The sequence below is a fragment of the Delphinapterus leucas genome, chromosome 4 (assembly GCF_059928025.1).
Source record: "Delphinapterus leucas isolate spDelLeu-1000000601 "Yukka" chromosome 4, BTC_Dleu_Yukka2, whole genome shotgun sequence".
In the NCBI taxonomy this organism is placed as follows: Eukaryota; Metazoa; Chordata; class Mammalia; order Artiodactyla; family Monodontidae; genus Delphinapterus; species Delphinapterus leucas.
The window spans coordinates 139,966,742-139,991,741 of NC_143132.1; the positions used below are offsets into that span (position 1 = coordinate 139,966,742).

The following is a 25,000-nucleotide window of genomic DNA, read 5'->3' on the forward strand; positions in this document are numbered from 1 at the left end:
TGATTGTGGTGATGGTTTCACAGGCACATACCCACCCATGTCAAAACTTATGAAATTATACACTTTAAATATATTCAATTTATTGCATGTCAATTATACCTCAATAAAACTTAAATAAAAATAGGCAGAGGTGCTAGATGAGACTTACCAGGCCAATCAGTAATTTCAGCTCAGGCTGAAATTTAGGACACAATCTATGACATTTTTACTATGCTATATAACTATCATTATTTACCCACCACCAATTTATACAAACATGTCCACTAAAATTGCTTCAAATAAAGAACTTAGAGGACATTTAGTCTATTTGGGAAGTTGATAATATATTTAAATAATTCATAATAAATCCCAACGTTCTAAGTTTTGCTTCCATGCACTCGCCTTCTGAGTCAGCCTACACTCTGTTTATGGAGTATGTATCCCTCTAAATAAACCTTTTACTTAAAAAATAAATTAATTAAAAGTTTTGCTTGCCCACCAGAATGTCTGTTTACTTGGTGAATTTATCTCATTTATTACCAATTAGCAATAAAGACTAATAATAATCCAAATGCCCTCCAAGAGGGGGACTGGTTAAATAAATTGTTATAAACACCTAAGTGTAGAACTATGTGATTATAAAGAATAAGGAAGCTCTCTCTAGACTGGTATGGACTGATTCCCCAAATATACGGGATGAAAAAAAGGAAAAAGAAACATATATGCCAAATAAAAAACAATGAATGGAATACAAAGATAAATCACCACCAGTTTCTAGCTGAAAAAAACAGCTGGTTTCATTAGACAAAACCTCCTTTGTTTCAGGACCAGCATAACAGCCATTTAGTCACAATGACATGGAACATACGCTCATTTATGGATCTTGGAGGGAACAAGAACATTGGTGAAGAAAATTTGAAAATCTGAGGCTGAAATCTAGAAGCACTGGCAAGAACAGAGGAGAGGTGCAGTTTCTAGGGATGGAGAAACTACAGGGCAACCCTCTCCAGGGTGGAAGCCGACCTGGTTCTTCTCTTCACTACCTCCCCGGTTTCACACCATGCTCCGTGGAAGCCAGCTGGGAACTGGGTGGGTACACTTGAGATGGGGCTGGAGGTTTGCGGGCCACAATACTAATTACTGTAACTACAGAAGACCATGTACACACATACAGTTTTGGGACAGAGAGTTCATATAACCTCAAGTAACTGAGTGAGGAGGTTTTTAAGAACCTCTCCAGAAACATCAACAGCTTGGTGTACTGACAGCCAGCAGAAGCGACTTGTGGTCACAAGAAAGATTTATTAAAGATTAGAGCACTTCTTGCTAATTTCTAGAAAAGACTAGAGAACACTGTGAAGAATGAGGGTGGGTGGAATTCAGGCAACCTGTGTAAACTTATGGTTTACTACTTTGTGTAAACTGCCAACTATCTTATTACAATAATAATGAAAACAAATGATCTGCTTGTGTGATGTACACACACATACACGTATGTATTTGCCAAACACTTTATCTGACAAAGTAAAAGCAACATCATTTCAATGATCCCAGAAAGTATTTTTGAAAGCTTAGAAGATGTTAATAATTTTGAAGACTACTTTGGCAAAATCAATCCCCAAATATTCTGAATAAAAAAGTACATCTAAATTCAGAAACCAATATGTAAAATATACAAGGTAGCATTTTCAAAATTATCAAGTTTATATGATACAGGCAAGATCTACTGACTAGCTCTTAATCAATTCTTTTGAGTTTAAAAAGGGTCACAGTCACAGAAGTCATAATCTAAGACTTCCTGTTTTAAACACTAAAAACGGTGTTGGCTAGATTATAATTACCCCCAGTCTGACACTACTTCGAATGACATTTTTAACCAGCCAAAGAACATGGCACTAAGGGAGGCTTCTTTATTCACCCATTTGCAATGCTAAAATTTTAATAGCACTTGACTATGAAAATCAGGACCACATTTGTATTACAGTTTAAAAGGTAGGAGTCCACACAGAATGTGGACATAACTTTTAGGGGGAAAAATCCATTTTTTAACAATTATTGCTTTATGGCACTATTTGGCAAAAGAAAAAATATTTCTCTCCAATTTACTTTTTTATTTCCCGGCTTCTGTCAAATCTACATAGGTTCAAATGTCTGTTCTGCTATATACTTTCTAAGTTTTAGTTCTGTCACCTATTGGTGGGATGGGAATGTTAACCTACCAATTTTACAAGATTGCTGTGTGAGTTAAAGCAGGTACCATAAAAATGTTTAGGTACATCACTGTCTCTGAAATAAAGTCTATAATTAACACCAATTTCTATCACTGTGGATTAAGAAAAACAATTTCTGCTTGTAGAAAATTTTCTTATAAAGTCATACCTTTCCTCTGAAATATGTTATTAATATTTCAAATTTAATTATTTGGGCTCCACAACATGGCATGGCATTAAGTTCTGGTAAATCCTAGGGAAAGGCATTTTTTATTTTTATTATTATTATTATTATTATTATTTTGGCCACATAAACCCGAAAATACAAATGAAACCTTCTGGGCAAAAGCAGGAGGTCATTCAAGGTCACTTGGAATTTTTAGAGCATCCCAAATTTGGGGTGTGAAAAAAACATGAAGGCCATTAATGTAATCCCACACATTTTACAAAAGAAAAGTGAGTCCTAATAAGTGAAATGGATTTGTTCATGTAGCATAAAGGTAAGAAGATAGAAGCACTTAGGTCTTACAACTTATGCTCCAACTGTTCTTTACATTATGTATACCAATCTGCCTTTAAATTTTTTTGACCGTTTCACCTGTTTGTTTTACAGTGCTTCTTCCATATCCAAGTGACTTATTCTTCTAAAAGTTTGCTATTTCAACTATTTTTAGGCAATAAAAAATCTTCTTCTACTAGGTTACCTATCCAAACAACTATTTCCCTTTTATTCCTTCATGAAAGTGCTGATTTTCTCCAGATACGGAGTGCAATATAATCACTGATGATAAGCCTCTCACCCTAGGGGATGAACCAGGTGATGAACAATGACTGATCTAAGCAAAAAGTTAATCCCCTTCTACCTCTGCTGGTGGACTGGTTTACAGTGGGCTTGTAACCGAGGAAACTCAGTGGGAGCTTTGTGGGGATTCTGGAAAAGATCTTTTTGCTTGATTAAAAAAGAAAAAAAGGAAATGTACAGGGAGAATTTCCTTTCCACTTTCTCTGGCTGTTTGTCTTGAGTGCAGGATACAGCAATCATTTCTTTACCAGGAGGAGAAAGCCAAGAGTCTCACAGAGAAGCTCACTCAGAGATATGACATTACTGTCTTAACCAACCCCCCACCAATTACCTTGTTCTGGATTAAATTACTATATAAGCAATAAACATATATTTACTCAGTCAACTACTTGTGGCCCAAAGCCTCCAAATATAAAACTCCAGTATTTTCTGGTGAAATCATCTCAGCTAGCTTCTACAATAAAAGACTTCCTTCTCAGACCAAATAATATGAATGTGTAATTTTTATATTAGTTTTTTAAAAATCAATTAGATGTGTTACTAAGAAAGATGCTATTTAGTGGTCCACAGTATTCAGAACTTCAGGATATGACTCAAGAAGCTAACCTAAAATAATTAACAATGTTTACTTAACAGTATAGAACCAAATGTGAGCTCTTTTACCCACTCTAAAATTTTACAAAAATAACTGCAAAAAATGTAAATTTCAAAAAGTCAACTGTTATTCTCAAATACTCATTTAAATAAATCTATTTTAGAAAAACACCACTGTCGCACTGACATAAAGCTTAAAAATATTTTATTACCTATCAAGAGTGAGTGGGTTTTATATTACAAAACAGTGTAAGTTTTATTACACACACCTGCACATACACAAACATACATACCTGTCTCTTAAAACTCTATGCGATTCCTTATCATAGAGGACAAAAGTAGAAAAAAAACAAACAAAAACTACCATCCTAAATTAGAACAATGGCCAAAGACTTAACACATCTGATAATTATGACTATACTCTCAACTGTGAAGAGTCACACGAGAAAAGCAACTGTAAAAAAATTTGTCAAAAACCCATGAATCACTGAAGACAAAGTCACTCTCATACTGATTTGAAGCACTAACCAGACTTTTAGTTCTAAGCTTGGTTCTAAGTTTCAGAGCAAGAGAACAAGCTAGGAGATGTTAAGAAACGATGTTTTAAAAGTAAGCAAGGAAAGGAATCTATAAGGAGAAAAGCAGAAGCTAAAAGTCATAAAAGTTAGGGGGTCACACACTAGTTACAGATAACACAATACCTCCCAAGGACATCACAGCAGAATAAACTGATGCTCAAGCATAACTTTTTGAGCATAAAATTTTAAAAACTTAAGATAATTTGATTACTATGGCAGAAAAGCAGTTGGCTATAATGAGACTTTGTAATGATGGAGAAATTAACCATGGTAAGTAGGATTATAGTCCAAAACTTTCTCACCAAGATGAGATTTGTTAGTTCTATTTAAAACAAACAAAAAATACTAGAGTTAAACAGAACAGAAAGCCTTTTTCTCCTTTTCCTTAGTCTATACCCCTATAGTTATTTTCTTTCTTACGGAAAGTAGACTCTCTAGAACACCCCAGTTACGTAAAGTGACCAGCGCTCCGTTTAAAATAAATCCTGAACTAGGTGTATGTTTCCAATAAATGTAAACTTAAATCCAATTCACTTAGGAATGTTTAAGGAAAAAAAAGTGTAATGATGAACCATTTTAGTTAAAGGTTCAAATCTATTCAGTTAGTTTAACCTTTAAAAATAAGATAAATACCTCTTATATCTACTTAACATCAAGTGGTCACAATAGTACTGTCCAAAAGAATGAGGGAAAAGATGAGAGTTGGAGATGAGCTGGCAGAGCACAGCTTTCTTAGAACTGGCCAATCAATTCCAGGTAATCTGTTTTGCTGTTGCTATAGGGACCTTAGGAATCATGGCCTCTCCCTACTCTCCATCATTCAGAGAACTGAATTATGTATGAAAAAGATACTGAAAAACAGTCACTTCCAGTAAAAACATATACATTAATAAATTTGATCTTATTATAGTTAATTATATATTTTCAGCCTCAATTTAGTAAATTAAAAAACGTCTGGCCACTGGAGAAACATATATGGAAGGAAATTATCCATATGCCCACTCTTTCTAAAACTGTCCGTCATGTCAGTCCTGAATGTTAAATCCACTGTATCCTTAAAAGTCTGAGGAATTTTCAAACAGTATGTCTTTATTTACTGCGAGACCCCAAACAGATGAGTCTTTGTGTATAATGCTATTCACAGAAAGCAAATTTGATCTCACAATCAAGTTAGATATATTATAAATTTTATAGACATGTCTCTTCTTTCAAGTTCACAAAAAAAGAACCCTCATCTGAAATGCACACAAGTATTTAACAGTGATGTGTCATGATGTCTATAACTTACTTTCATATGGGATTCAGCAAAAGAAAGAAAAAAATATATGTGTAGTATACTTATAATCTGTGTAAATATGGGAGAGAAAGCAAATGTGGTAAATGCTATCAATGCTGGATATAAGTGGAGGTTATATGGGTATTCAAAGTCTTTTTTCAACTATTCTGTGAAAATTTTCAAAGTACGAAGTTGGGGGAACAAAAAACCCGCATTGGCTCCTAGTTCTCCTGTGTTTTAGTCATTACCCTGAATATATGTCCAGTCCCTTCCTGTTTGCTTCAAGACCCTTCTACCCTCGTTTAAAACAGCTGTTACAGAATTGTGTTATGCCTTTTAACAGAAATCATAACTCTAGAAAAGTAGGTTTCAAGGCTGGTATCAGTGAAACTGTTTTACCTGAAAGTTAACATCTTCTTTCTTAAATATTAGTGCTCGAACTTCATCAGGATCTCCATTAAATATAGCTTGCACCAGTGATGGCTAAAATACAAGAGAGTAATAAAAACATTAATCACACCACATGGATGATTCTAAAGCTATTTCCATATAACTTTTAAATCTAAAAATTTTCTTCCCTATCATGATAATCACTTGGCTTTTGACATGAACCAAGTTTCATGAAGTCAAATCATATGAAAGTACAGGGTTCCTCCTTGGAAAAAAAAGGCCTAATTAAAAAAAAAAAATCAATACCGTATGACCAAAATTAGGTAGCATAAGCATAATCAGATTTTATTTTATATGAGTGGAGGCTTTTTGAATATATATACGGTAAAAAGGAAGTCTCTTCCAAATACAAGTGTGACATCTCAACATCTATTTGTGGGATATAACTTGTCAAACAAGTAGTTCCTAGCCCATGTGGAGGCCCACGAAGGCCTCCTTGAAAAGTTCTGTTTGGGGCACCAAAACAACTTGCGTGGGTTAGTATTACACGTATAAAGATAAAAACCCAAAGAAAGAAAATCTGGCAGTTGATGAAAATCACTACTATTCAAAGACCAAAAATTACTGTAAACCTGAATAACATGAAGTGGCAGACACATGAACATCTAAATATAACAAGTTCTTAATCAACGACACAGCCTCCCTGATACGGTATCATATTATACTAGTCAAACAAGAAGTCAATTGACAACAGCATTAAAAATAAGATTAAAGATGAAGTCTGACTCTTTTTCATGTAACAGCCTTGCATGTAAATACATACAATTCATTACGGAAAAGGCTGTGCCTCGGTGTTGCTGGCAGTAGTCAACCTTTCCTAAAACATACAGTCCCTCATTCCTGTTACATCGGTTTTTAAAACCGCTAAGTGAAAACAGAAATGTGGTTGCTATAATTACTATCCTCAAATTATTTTTAAGTCTTTTTAAGAGATTAAGAAATAAAGTCTGAAATGTTATCTAAACATCTGAATAAGTGAAAATCAGAAATGTGTGCATTCATATACAAGTAATATTGCATCATATTCACACACCTATACTGCTTTAATTTGGGTTTTTAATGAAACTAGTGCAAATTACATTTATTCTTAAAAAATAAAATTTACCCTACTAGTTCAGTAGTATACAGTAAACATAAACTCTCATATCTTACCAATACACTTCCCGAAGGTGGAGAATGTAGGGACTTATTTTCCTGTGGCAACTTAGAAATGAATGCAGGAGACTCATCTTCTACCTCCTCCAAAACAACAATACACACTCGACTCATTCGCTCTTTTAAAAAACTGAATTCTAAGCTATGTGATAAAAGTCACAGTTGGAAGAGCACAAGTAGTTTTTCCTCCTCTTCTGTACAACACTTAGAATCATTCTCTGAACAGCGCAGCTGGTTTTTTAAAGTTAATAAATACTATCGGTAAAAGTGAAGTTTAAAATTATAACTACATACTTGTAACTTACTAAGAAAACAATTCTGTTATTTTCTGTTGGGTTACTGTAAAACTCAAAAGAAATTTGACATCAACATGTCAATAACTAAAACTGAGTCCAGGACAAGCTCATTTAAAAATATTTTTCCCCTACCAAAACAGTCATCACATCCCTCTGTTTCACAGAAATTTACTTGCATAAAAAGATCACTGTCTGGGTGACATCAACACACGCTGCAGAATGAGATGAGAAACAACTGCTGTGACAGAGATCGCAGCTGTACCCGCTCTTGCCTGCAAGGTCATATAGTTACCAGTAGCTGGCTTGCTTATAATTGAAAACAAAAAATAAAATCTCATTGTTCTGTTTCCACTTCTAATTTGTCTTCATTTCTTCAGCTTCACTGGTTTAATGCTGATACTATCCAGAAAAAAAATACATCGAGAGCTCAATACAAATTCTCAAAATGTTGCTCAGAGGTTGACAATTCTTTCTGTGTTTGAGAAAGAAAAAAAAAACAAACAACACTCTGCATTAATAGCAAAGCTGCAGTACATTTACATGCGATGAGTCAGACCACAAGAGACAATAGGACTCTTGGTACTAGAATATGGCTTGAATAATCCAGATATTCCATATAAGAAACACAGTTAGCTTTATTCCCATCGACAGCATAGGCAAGGCAGAGCATTCATTCTTCCTCCATCAGGCAGTGGTCTGTAGCTGCTCCAGCAAAAGGACACAGGCACCAGGCAGAAATGGTGTTAGCGGAGAATCCGAATGGAACAGGCAGGCTGCGAAGGAATTAGAAGGCATCTGAGCTCAAATTACTGCTTCAGGCTTTTCATTTTTAAAAAAGAGAAGGGGAAAAAAACCCCAGTAGTTTATCATTCCAGTGTTTTCTTTGATCTCCACATGAATACAGCTTCCATTAAAGACTCTTCATTCAGAGGAAGAAACAGCAGACTGTGCATCTTCTTTGAGCCAACTACTTTATTCAATCATCTGCCTCTGTGCCAGTATAGTTTCCTTCCACTGTGAAAACCGCTACAGTTACCCTTTTCAGTCGATTTCAGATGCTTTCCTGTTCCTCAGATGATCTTGCAAAATGCCACTGACACCTCCAAATGAGTAGGTCCTTAAAAAATAGAGAACCTCAGGATCGGCGCCACAGTAGCATTTCAACTGAGCAACAGTCTGAAGAGCAAAGACTGCAGAACCGCAGAATGAAATGCCTAGTAATGCTCACATGTTACACTTACCAGAGAGCTGAGCTACTGCTCAGGATGCAACTTCCTCTAGCAGGAGAAAAAAAATAGTGCATTTGGACAGCCTTCACAATGAGAAGGTTCATGCCAGTTCTGTGACTAATCCAGATCAAACTAAAAAACTCTGTAACTGAAAAATGAGTGCGCTTTTAACATTTTCCACGAAAAGCCACAAGGAAATCTGGTGTACTGCCTCTGCTGACTAACACTGGTTTTAGCAAGTAAACAATTCCAAACAGCTTAACTGCTTTCATATGTTACAAAATAGCAAATGTTTAACCCTATAGTGACAGCTGCAGTGATAATGTCTGCAGTGAATCCATAAAAGAGAACTAGAGATAAAGAAGCATTTTATGAGAATATAAATACCATGAACCTAACGTTTTCTTTTTCTTATTTTACCAAGACCATCTTCAATCTACTAGATGTTATTTTCAAGAATGCACAAAGTTTAAACAAAAGAAATTTAAGATTTACTAACAATTTCTAAGTTGTCGAATTTAAACAACCAAGTCATATTTTGAAAGGGAAAAAATAAAAATTCCATATTTTAGAAATTATAATTGTAAAATTCTATTGATCACTTGAATTTCACAAAAGAAATAATTCTATCTTCCCATCTGGATGTGGAATAAAGCCTTAAATCTGTTAAATAGCTATGTAAAACTATTGTTTCAAGTCCTTGGTAGTGAAAAGGCACAGGGTAACCAAAGCAAAGAATCTTCTCCCTTCCTAAAAAATTAATTATCCCAAGCTACAAATAAGTGTCAAAACAACCAATTTGGGCTTCCCTGGTGGCACAGTGGTTGAGAGTCCGCCTACCGATGCAGGGGACACGGGTTCGTGCCCCGGTCCAGGAAGATCCCACATGCCGCGGAGCGGCTGGGCCCATGAGCCAATGGCCGCTGAGCCTGCGCTCTGCAGCAGGAGAGGCCACAACAGTGAGAGGCCCGCGTACCGCAAAAAAAAAAAAAAAAATTTATTGTTGGCTTTCTCTGTTTCCTCCCTGCTTCTCTGCTTACTCAAGAATGGGGATATTTCCCCACAGGAAAACTACAAAGAAAATACCATGACCTCCTCAACCTTTGTTCTTTCTTCTATCAACCAGCATTCTTATTAATAAACATAATATTCTTGAACATTTGTGATGTGCTAGGTGCTATACATTATCATTTAATACTCACAGTGACCTTGCTACACTGCCATAGTATAGAAGAAAAAACAGACTTAGAAATTAAATATTATATCCAAAGTTAGGCAAATTAATAAAGTTGTACCTAATTACAAACACATGCTCTTTCTAATCTACTCTGCTTCCACTGATTGTACGCACACACTCTCCTGAGAGCTTTGCAACCTATAATTGCAAAACAGACTGTAAAAGTGATTTTAAAAGACAAACAATGTATAATGATTGCAAAAAGTTTACGTAACAAAGGAACATACTATTTACTGCGATAATATTCCCAAACAAGTTATTTTTAAATAGGTACTTCAGGGCTAGTGTTACCTCACACGTTTAAGCCAGTTGACTTACCAAAAAAAAAAAAACCAGCATGATATAGACAAATAAGAGTGCCAGAATTTAACAACAAAAGCCATTAAGTATCAGTTTATGAAAAAACCTGTAAGCCTAACATAACTGTACCAAGATACTATGCTAAAAATTCGGTTATTTTAAAATATATAAATGGTTTTAAGCCAAGTTAAAGACATGCAAATATTTTGACATACAAAAATGATGTTAACTGTCACCACAGGGCTAAATAAAAACTATCACCTTGATGTCTGAAGTATCTGAAAACGAAACCACTATAGTAACAATATCCTATATTCTACTGTCTCTGTCAGGGTTCTGCCCCACCCACCCCCAAACAAAACCTCTTTTTATATGGACAATTTTAACTTGTTCTAAAGTATCCAGTGTATAAGTTCACCTACTTAGACTTAAGCAGGTACATCCTATTTTCCTGTTTAGGTCAACTTCCATACTTAGGTTTTTCCCAACCAGAAAGCAAGCTCTTTGAAGGCAGGGGCTGTGTTATACACATATTTTTTCCTTCCAATTTTTTCCATCTGTAAATAATTTCATTGAAATAAATTATATTATGTCACAAGAACTCTGGAATAGAGTAGCAAAATTACAAAAGACAATGGGGGGAGGATTCATATGCCTTAACCTGTAAACATGGGAGGCTTTAAAGTGCAACAGAATGAGTTCCGTGCCCTCTAGTGGGACAGCAACTTAAATGTATTCAACGTAAGTTGACAGCATATAAAACAATGATGCTGAATGTCAGCTAACACTACGGGCTCAGGAGTCAGCCTACCTGGAGTTCAAATTCTGATTCCATTATATATTAGCTGTGTCCTTGGGTAAACTACTTCAATTCCCTGAGTCTAAATTTCTTAGACTTCCAAGAATAATAATCTCCAGAGATTTTTACCTAGGAGACATACTGTAACAGCACAGTGTTTGAGAAGATAGGCTTTGTAGCCAAACTAATCTAATCGGGCTTCCCTAACAAATCTAACTGTGTGACCTTGAGCAAGTTATTTAACCTTCCCGTGAATCATTTCAACATCTATTAAAGAACTGAACAGAATCTACTTTATAGTGTTATTAATAGTGAAGTTTAAAATAAAGATTAGATTATTATTACAGATATTTAGGAGAGTTGAAAGATATCTTTTGTGAAGACACAGAGTAAAAAAAAAGGGCTACTGACAACCTCCCCCTACTGGTGAGGTGATTCAGACTGGTGTCTGGAGAGCCCATTCCGTTACTAAGTCCCCACCATTTTCAGGCCTCTAGAGAGACTTCAGAAGCTAGTCCTTACACTCCAGTGTGTTTATTAAGTGTTACTGGGGGAGGGTGCAGTAAACTTAGGCAAGAAGTAAGACTACAGGGTTCTACATTCCTCCACATTCATTGTATTTTACAGTCTAGGGAAAAAGAAAGGGTAAAAAGGACTGGCCCATAATATATTAAATTACAAAAAATACTGACATTATATATGTTAACAGCACCACATAACACTGTTTTGTATCTCCTCCTGAATAAGACAGGCCCCCTAGTTTCAAGGAACTCACATCTTAAAGGAAAAGGACACAGGTAAATAAGTATTTAAGAAATTAGGAATGGAGAAAGTGGAGAAAAGTACTTGTGATGAAAAATTATTGACAATAATTGTGCAAATTTAAATTCACACAACTTAAGTTTTTGTTGTTGCTTCTTTTTTCAGCTGAACAAGGGGATGTGGTTTTTTCTTGAGGCATTTACTTTTTAGGCCAAATTAGATTAATTTTTTAATAGGCTAACAATTTCAACCCTGACAACTTGATAATCCTTCCATTCTTTATGCTAAAATGTACCCTATCAAAAGCTTACTCCTACTCTTCACACAGAGTCTCTTAATGGAAAAGCTGGTTTAAAACCTTCATTTTACTGATAAAAAAATCCTGAAAGATTATTTTTAGGTTCCCAATTTTGTTACAACAGAATTTCTTTTTTTGACACACATGATTTTTCCTTTCTGCATAGAGTCAACCCAAAGCTCGTCTTATCTCTTACAAATCTTTGAACTCCAGATTGATTACTATAGGATAAAATATCTTATTTAGGGTATGCTAAGTGGTTACTTTGTGCCAAACTAGTCTCTGAGTATTAAAAAATAAAAAGCTTATGGGATAAGTGAATTCAAATCATGTTTCGGAAACATTTCTCATAGTTCAAGGATCTTGAACAATCCTCTTGAGTTACATGCCTCAGCAGTCCATATACTTTAGAAAAAGTCTTATGAACAGATTTAAAAGCAAATGGGGGTGCAAGGAAAGGGGCTGATCAAGAAACAGCTGCTCTCTAGGCCACTGGTCAGATTTCCTTGTGATTAGTACAGCCACTGCAAAAATGTCACTGTATGTTTTTAAAATGATGAATTCAAAATCCTTGTAAGAGATCAGATTTAATTCTCTATGTGTAATGTATTTATCAACTAGATTTTTTTAATGTTTACCGATCATACTTCCAAAATGACCATCAATGTTACCTTAAGATCTCAATTGGTTTCACCCTACCAGCATAACGATAAATTGTTAACCCTTTCATTATTATAATATTACTATATACTAGTGTTAACACATTAACATATTATTAATGTGATGTGTTCTTTGCAAAGACCTATATTCTGCATCCATTCTTGCCATTTTCCATTCAACTAGAACATTCAAGTTTTTAGGTAAGTACAGAGTCCCACAGGACAAAGATGATACTTCCCAGCCTCCCTTGCAGCGAGAAGCCACAGGACAAAGTTCTAACCAGCTTTTTAAGTAGAGGTGTTATGTGGCTTCCAGAAAACTTCCTAGAAGGACAAATGGCATATCCATTCTGCATCCTGGAACATGGATGACTGGCCACCATCTTAAACCAAATAAGGACCAGAGTCTAGGCTAGAGGGGATCTGGGTCCCTGAGGACTTTGTGGAACAGAACTGCCATAAAAGTCCTGAACTGCCTACTTCCTGACTTTTATGTTAGAGAGAAATAAGTTCTGCCTCATTTAAGTTACTGTGATTTTCAGTCTCTTTTCACATGGAGCTGAACCTAACTCTAAGTGAGAATGTTGCTCTTCCTTTAATCATCAATCAGTGGGCATATACCCTTCCAGCCCTGTTCTCCTACTATTCATACTCTAGTACAATATAGCCACCTACATTTTCAATAAATGAAATGAATTATAAATGCTAGCCACAACAAATTTAATAGAAACAATAACTGACCAGAAAACAGCTTGAAGAACAATCCACCATTACCCCGGGTAAGCAAAGGAAAATAAACAGAGGGAAAAGGAAACAAATATTTATCACACATATTCTCGCTGAATCCTCAATCACTACTGGTGGGTACTACTCTACAATTTATACATGGGAAACGGAGGCTCAGTAACACCCAGTCAGTCAATGACTCATCCATTCATCTGTATTTATTCATCATCTACTATGTGCCAGGCTTTCTGCTAGGTCGAGGAAACAAAATTATGAACGAACAGTCAATCCTTGTTCTAATGAAGCTTACACACAAATAAATATTTCATAACTGCAAACTGTGAGAAACTGTAGAAGGAAAAAAAATTTTGGAGGGTAAAGAACTAAAGGAAGGTCCACGTGGCTGGAGCAAGCAATCATGAAGGACAATGGCAGATGCAGCTAGAGGAACAGCAAACTCAGAAGACACAGAGTTTTGTCAACCAAGTTATAAAGTTTGTATTTTTGACTAAGTGATGGAAAAGTCATTAAAACTTTTAAAACAAGGTAGTCATCATGATTTGCTTTAAAAAGATTATGTGGCTTTGGTGTAGAGAATGGAATGAAGTAGAAGAATGAAAGCCAAAGGACTAGTTAGGGGACCACTGCAGTAAAGCAAAAGAATGAGTAATCTGAGCTAGGATGCTGGGCATGTAAATGGAGAGACAGATCTATTTTAGAAATAGGATTTATAGGACATGCTAACAAACTGGATGTAGGAGTGAGGGAGAAGGTGGTAATCACAACAACTACCAGGTTTCTGAGTTAGGAAACTAGTGCTTACTAGAGTTCAAGCAATTTGGGCCTCCTTCAGTTTCCAAATTTATAAAATGGGGAATATGATTTGTTGTATCTTATCTAAGGTCCCTTCAAGCTCAAAGTTGGTTTCAAATCTTAATCCAAAGTCTGTATCTTAGCATATACCCTCATGATTTGAAAATGAAGTGTTAACAATCCCAAAGCTGCCTAATTCTAGGTGAGTATAAAAAAGTTCCTAAAGAATGGAAAGTTTGGTTCAATCCTTCTCCAGTACATTGAAATAATCTAAAAACCTTTTGGCAAGAATACCTTATTCTTAAAGCGTGCACCAAAATTACAATAGCAACTGATTCAACAAATACTTAATATTACTATTTCCACTCCACTATGCACACCACACCAAGAGATCACAAAATGTCATATACCACCTTCACCTTCAAAGACCTTATGCAACCTAGTGAGTTTGGGGATATGACACCAAAAACACAGGCAACAAAAGCAAAGAAAAACAAGTGGGACTACATCAAACTAAGAAGCTTCTGTATAGCAAAGCAAACCATCAGCAAACTGAAAAGACAACCTACGGAATGGGAGAAAATATTTGCAATCCATATATCTGATAAGGGGTTAATATCCAAGATATATAAGGACTCATACAACTCAACAGCAAAAACAAACACAAACAAACAAAAACACCCACAAAAAAACCCAAAAACCAAATAACCTGATTTTTAAAACGGGCAAAAACCTAAGTAGGTATTTTTCTAAAGAAGACATATGAATGACCAATAGGTACATGACAACAACAAAAGGTACTCAACATCACTAATCTTTAGGGTAATGCAAAGCAAAATCAAAATGAGATTTCACTTCATACCTTTTAGGACAGCTAGCATCAAAAAGATGGGACAACAAGTGTTGGTGAGTACATGGAGAAAAGGAAACCCTTGTACACTGTTGGTGGGAATGGAGATTGGTACAGCTACTATGACAACCAGTATGGAGGTTCCTCAAAAAATTAAATATAAAACTACCACAAGATCCCACAATCTCACTTCTAGGTATGTATCCAAAGGAAATTAAGCCAGTATCTCAAAGAGATGTCTGTACTCCTGTGTTCATTGCATCATTATTCACAAAGCCAAGATATGGAAACAACCTAAGTGTCTATTGACAGATGAATGGATAAAGAAAATGTGGTGTGTGTGTATATATGTATATATATATATATATATATATATGTGTGTGTGTATATATACACACACACACACATATATACAATGGAATATTATTCAGTTACAAAAATGAAGGAAACTGTGCCATTTCCAACAACATGGATGAATCTGAAGGATATTACTGTAAGTGAAATAAACCAGACCTAGAAAAATATTTTATGATTCCATTTGTATGTGAAATCTTTAAAAGTTGAACTCATAGAAGCAGAGGGTAGAATGGAGGTTGCCAGGGGCTTGAGGGTGGGGGAAAAGGGGAGATATTAGTCAAAGGGTACAAACTCTCAGTTTTAAGATGAATAAATTCTGGGGATCTAACATATAGTATGGTGACTATAGTTAACAACACTGTATGTATTTTTGAATTTGCCGAGAGTAGATCTTGTGTTCCTATCACAAACGGAAAAAATGATGACTATGTGAAGTGATGGATTTGCTAATTAACGTGTTTAGTTTGATTGTAGTAACCATTTCATAGGTATATGTATATCAAATTGTCATGCTGTACACCTTAAATATACGCAATCTTTACTTGTCGATTATACCTAAATAAAGTTGGGGGAAAAAAGGCCTTCTGTGGCTTAAATGAGGTACTACATCATACACACAAAAAAACTAACAAGTACAAGGTAAGAATACAAAAGACAATAAAAGGCAGTGTATATAGAAGACTTAAATAAGAGATATAGACTATACCTGCCACTAATCAGTCACTGGTAAGAGTGCAGCATATGAATTTATTAATTTTAACTGGTATGTAAAGATACCATCTAATTGTCCACTCCATAAAAAAATGATGTCCTTTAAAAAGCTATCTATAAACTTCATTGTTGATCATTTTTCCACCTTTAATTTACTGGAAGGGTGCTTTCTCAAAGAAACCAATGGTCTACTAGCTAGAACATTTAACATCAAAACTTATTCTTGATCATATTTGTGAGAAAAATGGTGAAGCGCTAAAACTATTTAACACTAAAACTAGTTATAATGCAAGAATAAGTTTAGCTACCCAAAGTGTAAATAAGTGCCATCTAATAGAAAAAGAAATATAAAGTGAGCCACATAGGTAACTTAAATTTTCTAGTAAACACATTTTAAAATGGTGAAACCGGTAAAATTAATTATAATAATACTTTGTGTTATCAAATATATCCAAAATATTGTATCAGCTTGGAATCAACGTAGTTATCAGATATTTTACTTTTAAAATTAAGTCTTCAAAATTTGTTGTGTATTTTATAGTTACAGCATATCTCAATGCAAACATTAAATTTTCATTGGAAATAACTGATTTCTATTCAGGTTTCATAAAATTTACAATACATGTGCTCAAGTTGTTCCAAACATACTTAAGAGTTTTCCAATAACTAAGACAATTAGACAAAATTAAGAATTAAGTTCCTCAGTTACAGTAGCCAGCCACATTCAGCTAGTGACTATCATGTTGTACAACACTGGCTTAAATTTGTAAGGACCGACTTAAATATGCTATCTACATTACTGTCTAAAGGAAAAGAACAAAGTTTAGATTTTTATGGTGGTTCAGAGTCACTAATATGAATATACGTTGTTAGACTGTTTTACAGTAAAATAACCACATTAGGAGATAATGGCCTTAGTTGATGTTTTCTAAATATTTCTGTCTTAACTTGAATGGCTCACTAGTTCTTCCTTTTTTCTTTGTCTCTTCTCTCAAAATATATAAACACCACCCTAATTTTATCACAGTATTAACCCTGGCTTGAAGGCAGTAACATATTTTCTTGTGAACAAAGTACATGAACTTTATAGGTGCCATTTTCTTCATTATGCAGAGGCCTCTTCACATACATTAGGGTTCCACACAGAGTTCATAAGTTTTAAGTTAACAAAAATTGGCTGTCAGCATTATTACTTTCTTTCTTTAGGTACCTTTATTTTACTATCAAAGGAAAGGGAACTGATCAAATATTTTTTATAGTTGTTTTCAGTTTTAACATTTTACGAGTTTGTGTCCCTTTTCTGATAACAGTAGGCTGACTCATGAAAGGGAAGTACCAAAAGTGGTGGTAGCAACCATTGATTACGTTTTTTTCAAAAAGTTTGAGAGAAAAAATAAATAAATTAGGCAATATTTAACCCAAAAAGGGTTAAAGGAAAAAGGTAAAGATCAAGATAAACATGGTGAAGGTTAAAAGAACTTGATTTTCGAAAAGGAAAGACATAGGGAAAGTGGTGTCAGCAAGCTGGTGAACAAGAAGCCAAGGACAGGCTAATTCACCAAAAATACATGGACTTGTTCCCTTTGTGAAATCCAGAAACCAGCTGAGGGCCTTCCACACCCCAGGACTGTGCAAAACTAACCACACTGAAGCCTGTAGTAAAATCTGAGACACCCTTTCGCTATAATTCCTACCCCTGGTGCAGTGCCATACAATCGGCAATAAACCCACAGCAACAAACTTCTCCTTGGGGAGGGGAGTAAAGGACTAAACTGTACGTTTAACATCCAATCTTGGGGTTGCTGCGGGAGGAACTGGCGTCTTGTCTTGCCTGTCTCAGAGTGCTGATGGGTTCTGACATACTCTAGATACCTGGTGGCAGCTAAGAACAAAGGCAGTTTGGAAGCATTCACCAGAGCCCCTCCCCCCAGCTCAGTGCAGTGTAAGCAGATGCAAAAAACCCCGGTCCCAGTTTTCCCCTGAGGAGGGTAAGAGCTGGACCATGTGGCTGATGTTCCAACTTTTCTGGGGGCTGACCAAGGACATGGCTTCTGTCTCTTAGAGCACTGATGGGACCTGACATACTCCAGCTGCTTGGGGGCCACTGAGAACAAAGACAGTAGTTTAGATTAGCATGCAAGGACTCACCATTATCTCCTACCACCCTCCATGCCGGCTCAGCACAGAATAAGTGAGGGAAAACCCACAGATCCCAGCTTCTCCCTGGAGAGGGAAATAACTGGACTGTGTGCCCAGTGTTCCAACTTTTCCAGGTGCCATCAGAGGGACTGGTTTCTGTCTCAACTGTCTCAGAGTGCTGACAAGATCCTGCACACTGTAGTTGCCTGGGGGTTGCTAAGAATAAAGATGGCAGTTTTGGACTAGTATAAAGGTTTGAGACAGCCCCAGAATCTCTGGCCAGGCTGAGTGGTTGGGATCTTCCCCTGTATGAAACCAGTCCATGAAGACTGGGTGAGGTGTCTGTTTTTTCTATAAGTAGAGATACCAACACAAGGAGTCAAAGAAAATGAAGAAACTGGGAAACATGATCCAAACAAAAGAACAAGATAAAGCTCCAGTAAGTAACCCAAATGAAAGGGAGGTACATGAATTACCTGACAAGGAATCCAAAATAATGGTAATAAAAATGCTCACTGAGATCAAGAGAACAATATGTGGACAAAGTAAAAATTTCAACAAATAGAAAAATTTAAAGAGAGCCCAACGGAAATCTTGAAAGTGAAGAATACAATAAGTGAACTGAAAAATTCAAAAGAGGGATTCAACATCAGAGTAGGTCACACAGAAGAAAGACTCAGTGAACTCAAAAACAGATTATTTGAAATTATCCAGTGGAACAAAAAGAAAAATGAATGAAAAGTATGAAGAAAGCTTACGGAACTGATGGGACACCATCAAACAGACCAATATACACACTATGGGAGTCCCAGGAAAAGACAGAGAAAAGGGCCAGAAAACTTACTCAAAGAAATAGCCAAAAACTTCCCAATCTAGGGAAGGAAATAAGACATCCAGATCCAGGAAGCCCAACAGGGTCCCCCAAAAATGAGCTCAAAGAAATCCACACCAAGACACATTAAAATCAAACTGTCAACAGAGCAGCAAGAGAAAAGTGACTTGTCATATACAAGGGAATCCCCATAAGAGCATGGGACAGCTCAGCAGAAACTTTGCAGGCCTGAAGGGAGTGGGATGGTATATTCAAAGTGGTGAAAGAAAAAAACTGCCAACCAAGAATAATACAGGTGGCAAAACTGTCCTTCAAAAATGAAGGAGAGATAAGGCCTTTCCCAGATAAACAAAAGCTGAAGGAATTCATCAGCACTAGACCTGCTTCACAAGAAATGCTACAGGCTTTTCTTCAAGTTGGAATGAATGGATGCTAAAAAGCAACATGAACACAGATAAAAGTATAAAATGTGCTGGTAAAGGTAAATATATAAACAAATACAGAATACTGTCATACTGTAATGGCAATAGGTAAATAAGTTTTAATTCTAGTACAGAAGACAAAATTATTAAAAACAACTAACTATAAAATGTTAATGATTCACAATATAAAAAGATATAAATTGTGACATCAATAACAAAGTGTAGGTGCAAAGAAGTGTACAGTTTTTGTACGAGATTAAAGTTATCGGCTTAAAATAGACTGTTATAAACCTAACCCGGGGTCCCCAACCCCTGGGCTGCAGCCCGGTATCGGTCCGCGGCCCGGTATTGGTCTATGGCCTGTTAGGAACCAGGCAGCACAGCAGGAGGTGAGTGGTGGGCGAGCAAATGAAGCTCATCTGCTGCTCCCCATGGCTCGCATTACCACCTGAACCATCCCACCCGCCCCGGGTCCGTGGAAAAACTGTCTTCCACGAAACCAGTCCCTGGTGCCAAAAAGGTTGGGGACTGCTGACCTAACAGACATATACAGAACATTCCACCCAACAGCAGCATAATATACTTTCTTCTCAAACAAACACAGAACATTCTCCAGGACAGATGACATCTTAGTCCACAAAGTGAATTTTAACATATTTAAGAAGAAACTAATAATCCACAGCAGAAGGGAATGCTGGAAAATGTGGGGGGAAAATTTTTTTTTTACTTTATTTGTTTGCATTTGTTTGTTTGTTTATTTATGGCTGCATTGGGTCTTCATTGCTGAGTGTGGGCTTTCTCTAGTTGTGGCGAATGGGGCCTACTCTTCATTGCAGTGTGTGGGCTTCTCATTGTAGTGGCTTCTCTCGTTGCGGAGCACAGGCTCTAGGGGCGCGGGCTTCAGTAGTTGTGGCACACCGGCTCTAGAGTAAAGGCTCAGTAGTTGCAGTGCACGGGCTTAGCTGCTCTGCGGCATGTGGGATCTTCCCGGACCAGTGATTGAACCCCTGCCCCCTGCACTGGCAGGTGAATTCTTAACCACTGCACCACCAGGGAAGTCGCGAAAATGTGGAAGTTAAACACATTCCTGAACAACCAGTGGGTCAAAGAAGGTATCAAAAGGGAAATCAGAAAATATCTTGAGACAAAAACAAAAACAAAACATACCAGAACTCATGAGATGTAGCAAAAGCACAAAGAAGGAAGTTTCTAGCAATGAACCTACATTAAAAAGGAAAGATCTCAAAACAACCTAAATTTGCATCTAAAGAACTAGAAAAAGAACAGAGAAAAGTCAAAGGTAGCAAAAGGAAGGAAGTAATGTAGGATTAGAGCAGAAATAAAATCTCTATTTTAAAAACAATAGAAATAAAATCAACAAAACTAAGACTCGGTTTTTTGAAAAGATAAAACTGACATATCTTCAGCAAGACTAAGAAAAAAAGAGAACTCCAATAAGTAAAATCAGAAATGGAAGAGGAAATATTACAACTGATGCCACAGGAGAAAAAATGAATGTAAGACTACTATAAACAATTATATGCCAACAAATTGGGCAACTTAGAATAAATGGATGAATACTAAGAAACACACTACCAACCAAAGAAACACACTACAAACCAAGACTGAATCATGAATAGGAAATCTGAGCAGACCTATAACTAGTGAAGAAACTGAATCAGTAATCCAAACCTCCAACAAAAAAACCCAGGACCAGAGGGCTCTACTCATGAATTCTACCAAACATTTAAAGAATTAATGCCAGTCCTTCTCAAACTCCTCCCAAAAAAATCAGAGAAAGAATAATTTCCAAACTCACTTTATGAGCCAGAATTACTCTGATGCCAAAGCCAGATAAAGACACTACAAGAAAAGAAAATTACGTGTCAATATTCTTGATGAACACAGATGCAAAAGTCCTCAACAAAATATTAGCAAACCAAATTCAACAGCACATTAATAGAATCATGCACCATAACCAAGTGGGACTTAACTCCGGCATGCAATCATGGTTCATCACACAAAATTCAAATTCAATTAATGTGATGCACAACATTAACTCAATGAAGGATTTTTAAAAAACCACAATCATGTTGAAAAAACATTTGACAAAATTCAACACCATTTCATGATAAAAACTTGCAACCAACTAGGAATAGAAGGAAATTACCTTAACATAATACAGGCCATATATGAAAAGCCCGCAAACTCAATGGTGAAAAGATTCAATGCTTTCCCTCTAAGATCAGCAATATGGCAAGAACGCTCACTCTTACTACTTCTATTTAACACAGTACTGGAATTCCTAGCCAGATCAGTTAGGCAAAAAAAAGAAATAAATAGCATCCAAATCAGAAAGGAAGAAGTAAAACTATTCCTGTCTGCAGATCTTATGTTGCATGATCTTATGCAGAAAACCCTTAAGACTCCACAAAAAAACTGTTAGAACTAACTAATGAATTCAGTAAAAGTGCAGGATACAAACTGAACAAAAGTCAGTGGCATTTCTGTACATGAAGAATTAACCATCTGAAAAGGAAACTTCATAAACAATAAAATACTCAGAAATAAACTAAGGAGGTAAAAGACTTGTAAACTGAAAATCACAAAACAGAGATAAGAGAAATTAAAAATGACATAATAGGGGACTTCCCTGGTGGCGCAGTGGTTAAGAATCTGCCTGCCAACCCAGGGGACACAGATTCAAGCCCTGGTCCGGGAAGATCCCACATGCTGCAGAGCAGCAAAGCCCATGCACCACAACTACTGAGCCCACATGCCTAGAGCCCGTGCTCCACAACAAGAGAAGCCACTGCAGTGAGAAGCCCACACACTGCAATGCAGAGTAGCCCCCACTCGTCACAACTAGAGAAAGCCTGTGCAGCAATGAAGATCCAACGCAGCCAAATAAATAAATAATCTTAAAAAAAAAAAGACATAATAAATGAAAATATATCCTATGTTCATGGTTTGGAAGACAATATTGTAAAAAAAGAGAAAAAAAAGACAGGGAATAACTGAAAAAGAATAGTGATGAAGGGACTTCCCTGGTGGCACAGTGGTTAAGAATCCACCTGCCAATGTAGGGGACAGGGGTTCAATTCCTGGTCCGGGAAGATGCCACAGAGCAACTAAGGCGTGCGCCACAACTACTAAGCCTGCACTCTAGAGCCCATGAGGCATAACTACTGAGCCCATGTGCCACAACTACTGAGCCCACGTGCCACAACTACTGAGCCCACATGCCTAGAGCCTGTGCTCTGCAACAAGAGAAGCCACCTCAATGAGAAGCCCATGCACCACAACAAAGAGTAGCCACCACTCACCGAAGCTAGAGAAAGCCTGCACGCAGCAACAAAGACCCAATGCAGCCAAAAAAAAAAAAGAGCTTATTAAAAAAAAAGGAATAGTAATGAAAGAAGATCGTACAGACGCAGAAAAAGAAGGGAAGATCTAGAATGGAAGTAGAAAAATTATCTGAGTCATGAAGAGGGCATCTTTATCTTCTCAAACAGGAGGAAAGGATCAATGTAGGTAAGTTGATAAGTGGCAGAGAAAAGATAATGTTGAAAAGGAGTAGCAGTAAGTGTTTAGCAGTTGAAATGGGTCATGGGTTCTAAGCTGGATAGTGACAAAAATACAGAAATAAAAGTAATTTCAGTACACGAGGCACGTTGTGGGGTGTGTTCACTGGAGTACATGGTTAGAGCTAAGGGTAGAGGATCACTGATGTTGAACTGTGAAGTAGAATGTTCAAAATGTCATCTACGAAGAAATGAAATCACCTAGATGATGGGAAAACAGCTACAGTCCAGAGGTGCTGGAGAGTGAGATTTAACAGCAATCTTCTAAAAATAGAAGAATTACCTACCAGATGGCATGCGCCTCAAAATAAGGAAGGTTTTTATAGGTAGGTAGACTAGTAACATTTTCCCAAGATAAACTGGCTGTGAGAAAAGGAACAGCTACACTTAAAGAAGACCTCTGGAGAAGGACGTACTTATGAAAACACTGAATTTCAGCGAAGACAGGACATGGAATGTCCATGGGTTTTCTGGGAAGAGTGTAGATTCAAGAGTTATACATAAGAACTTACGGTCTAAATCAATACTTAGATGACTATTTTCAGACTTCAGTCTTGAGAAAAATAACTACTTCCTTTGAAAAGTATGCAAGCAAAATATTTTAACAAGCCAAATATAACAATACAGGTAGTTTTCTAGAACATACCCAATATGCCAAAACTAAGGAAGAAAGGAGAAGTATGTAGTACTGTATTTAAGCAGTATTTTTTTAAAGTTAGATTATTTTCTACATAATTTTGACTACCTCAGCAAGTAGTTTAAAGTTAAGCAAAAGTTTCATCATTCAGACTGGATTGAAGGCCAGACTGAATTAAAGTTTTTTAAATCGCGTTATTTGGGAAAATATCCTATTTGATCTCTTATAATTTTTGTCTGGAATTTATGTTAACTAGCAGCATGTCTGGCATATGACTTATGTTTACCAGACCCATGATAAAAACATTTTCTGAAATATAATTAACATTGTTTGCATAATTAATAATCTTTCGGCAACTGTTTTGAAGACAACTTAGGCCCAATATTTCAAAGTTTTAGAGTATAAAATTTTTATTTTAAATAAGCTGAATTTCTGCCTTTCTTTAAAAAAGATTGAAGAAAGGGTAGCTGCAATTCATTCTGGTTTCTACAATGTGGTGACACTGGGGTAAATGTAGCATTAAGTTACTGTACTTTACAAGCTGAAGGGAGAAAATTTTCAATTTAAAAATAAATTGCTATGGTTACCCAATGTTTACCTTTATGAGCAGTAACTATGTGAGCCATCCAGGGATTTCCCACAAGTGCAGTAGGATCAGTAGTTGAAGTGCACACTAGTTGTTTCACACACAAATTGGGGCTGCATACGCCACTTCCATTTCAAAGTAGCTATCGTTGGGAAATACTAAGAAAGATGATTCACATCTTTCTAAACCACAGAAGGGTGGGTGGAGACAAAAACACTAAAAGCAACTATTTTAAAATCCAAGTGATGACTCAGATAGTTTTCAACATTTTTCATATTCTTTAGTTTTCTTTATTAAAGAGTGCTATCTAAAATTTTACAAAGCAACTTCTATTGTTGAAAGAAGGAAAGGGTGTTTCTAACGTGTTTCAGTCATGGAATCTTTTCGCATAAATAGATGTTCATGCTCTTGATAAATTTGTAAAATGTCATGCTTATAACTTAATATTACCTCAGTACTTCAGAATAAAACAGTGCCGATTCCTTTAGATGTAGTCAATTTTTAACCTCCTGAGTGGGAAGAAGAGGGTCCCTGTCAGAATTGATGATAAGCTCATTCTTGAAAAACTGGTAGTTAAACCTGCTATCAGTTACTGTATTACAGAACTTTTTTTGTCTATTTTGTTCACAATTTAACACTCAGTAATGCAAAAATACCTATGAAACTTTGACCCCAATATAGTTCTAATGTGATCTTAAAATTATGAGACCCATTACATC

The 25,000-nt window shown here is 36.3% G+C and overlaps 1 protein-coding gene across 4 annotated transcripts in view; it reads right to left on the reverse strand.

Annotated features, from left to right (window-relative positions):
- The window catches only part of ANKRD28 (ankyrin repeat domain 28), a 180,566-nt gene that overhangs the window by 110,737 nt on the left and 44,829 nt on the right, over positions 1 to 25,000 (reverse strand). The window contains exons 1-2 of one of the 4 annotated variants that reach the window (XM_089911163.1): positions 7,042 to 10,103; positions 5,839 to 5,922 (exon numbers count right to left, since the gene is read on the reverse strand). The exons of 1 other annotated variant lie outside the window; for it this stretch is intronic. In XM_089911163.1, the coding sequence (XP_089767289.1) occupies positions 5,839 to 5,922; positions 7,042 to 7,158 (201 nt within the window). In that variant the 5' untranslated portion in view covers positions 7,159 to 10,103. Of the gene's footprint in view, positions 1 to 5,838; positions 5,923 to 7,041; positions 10,104 to 25,000 lie in introns of those variants that run through there. 2 more of the 4 variants (XM_022561780.3, XM_022561781.3) reach the window with 2 other exon arrangements.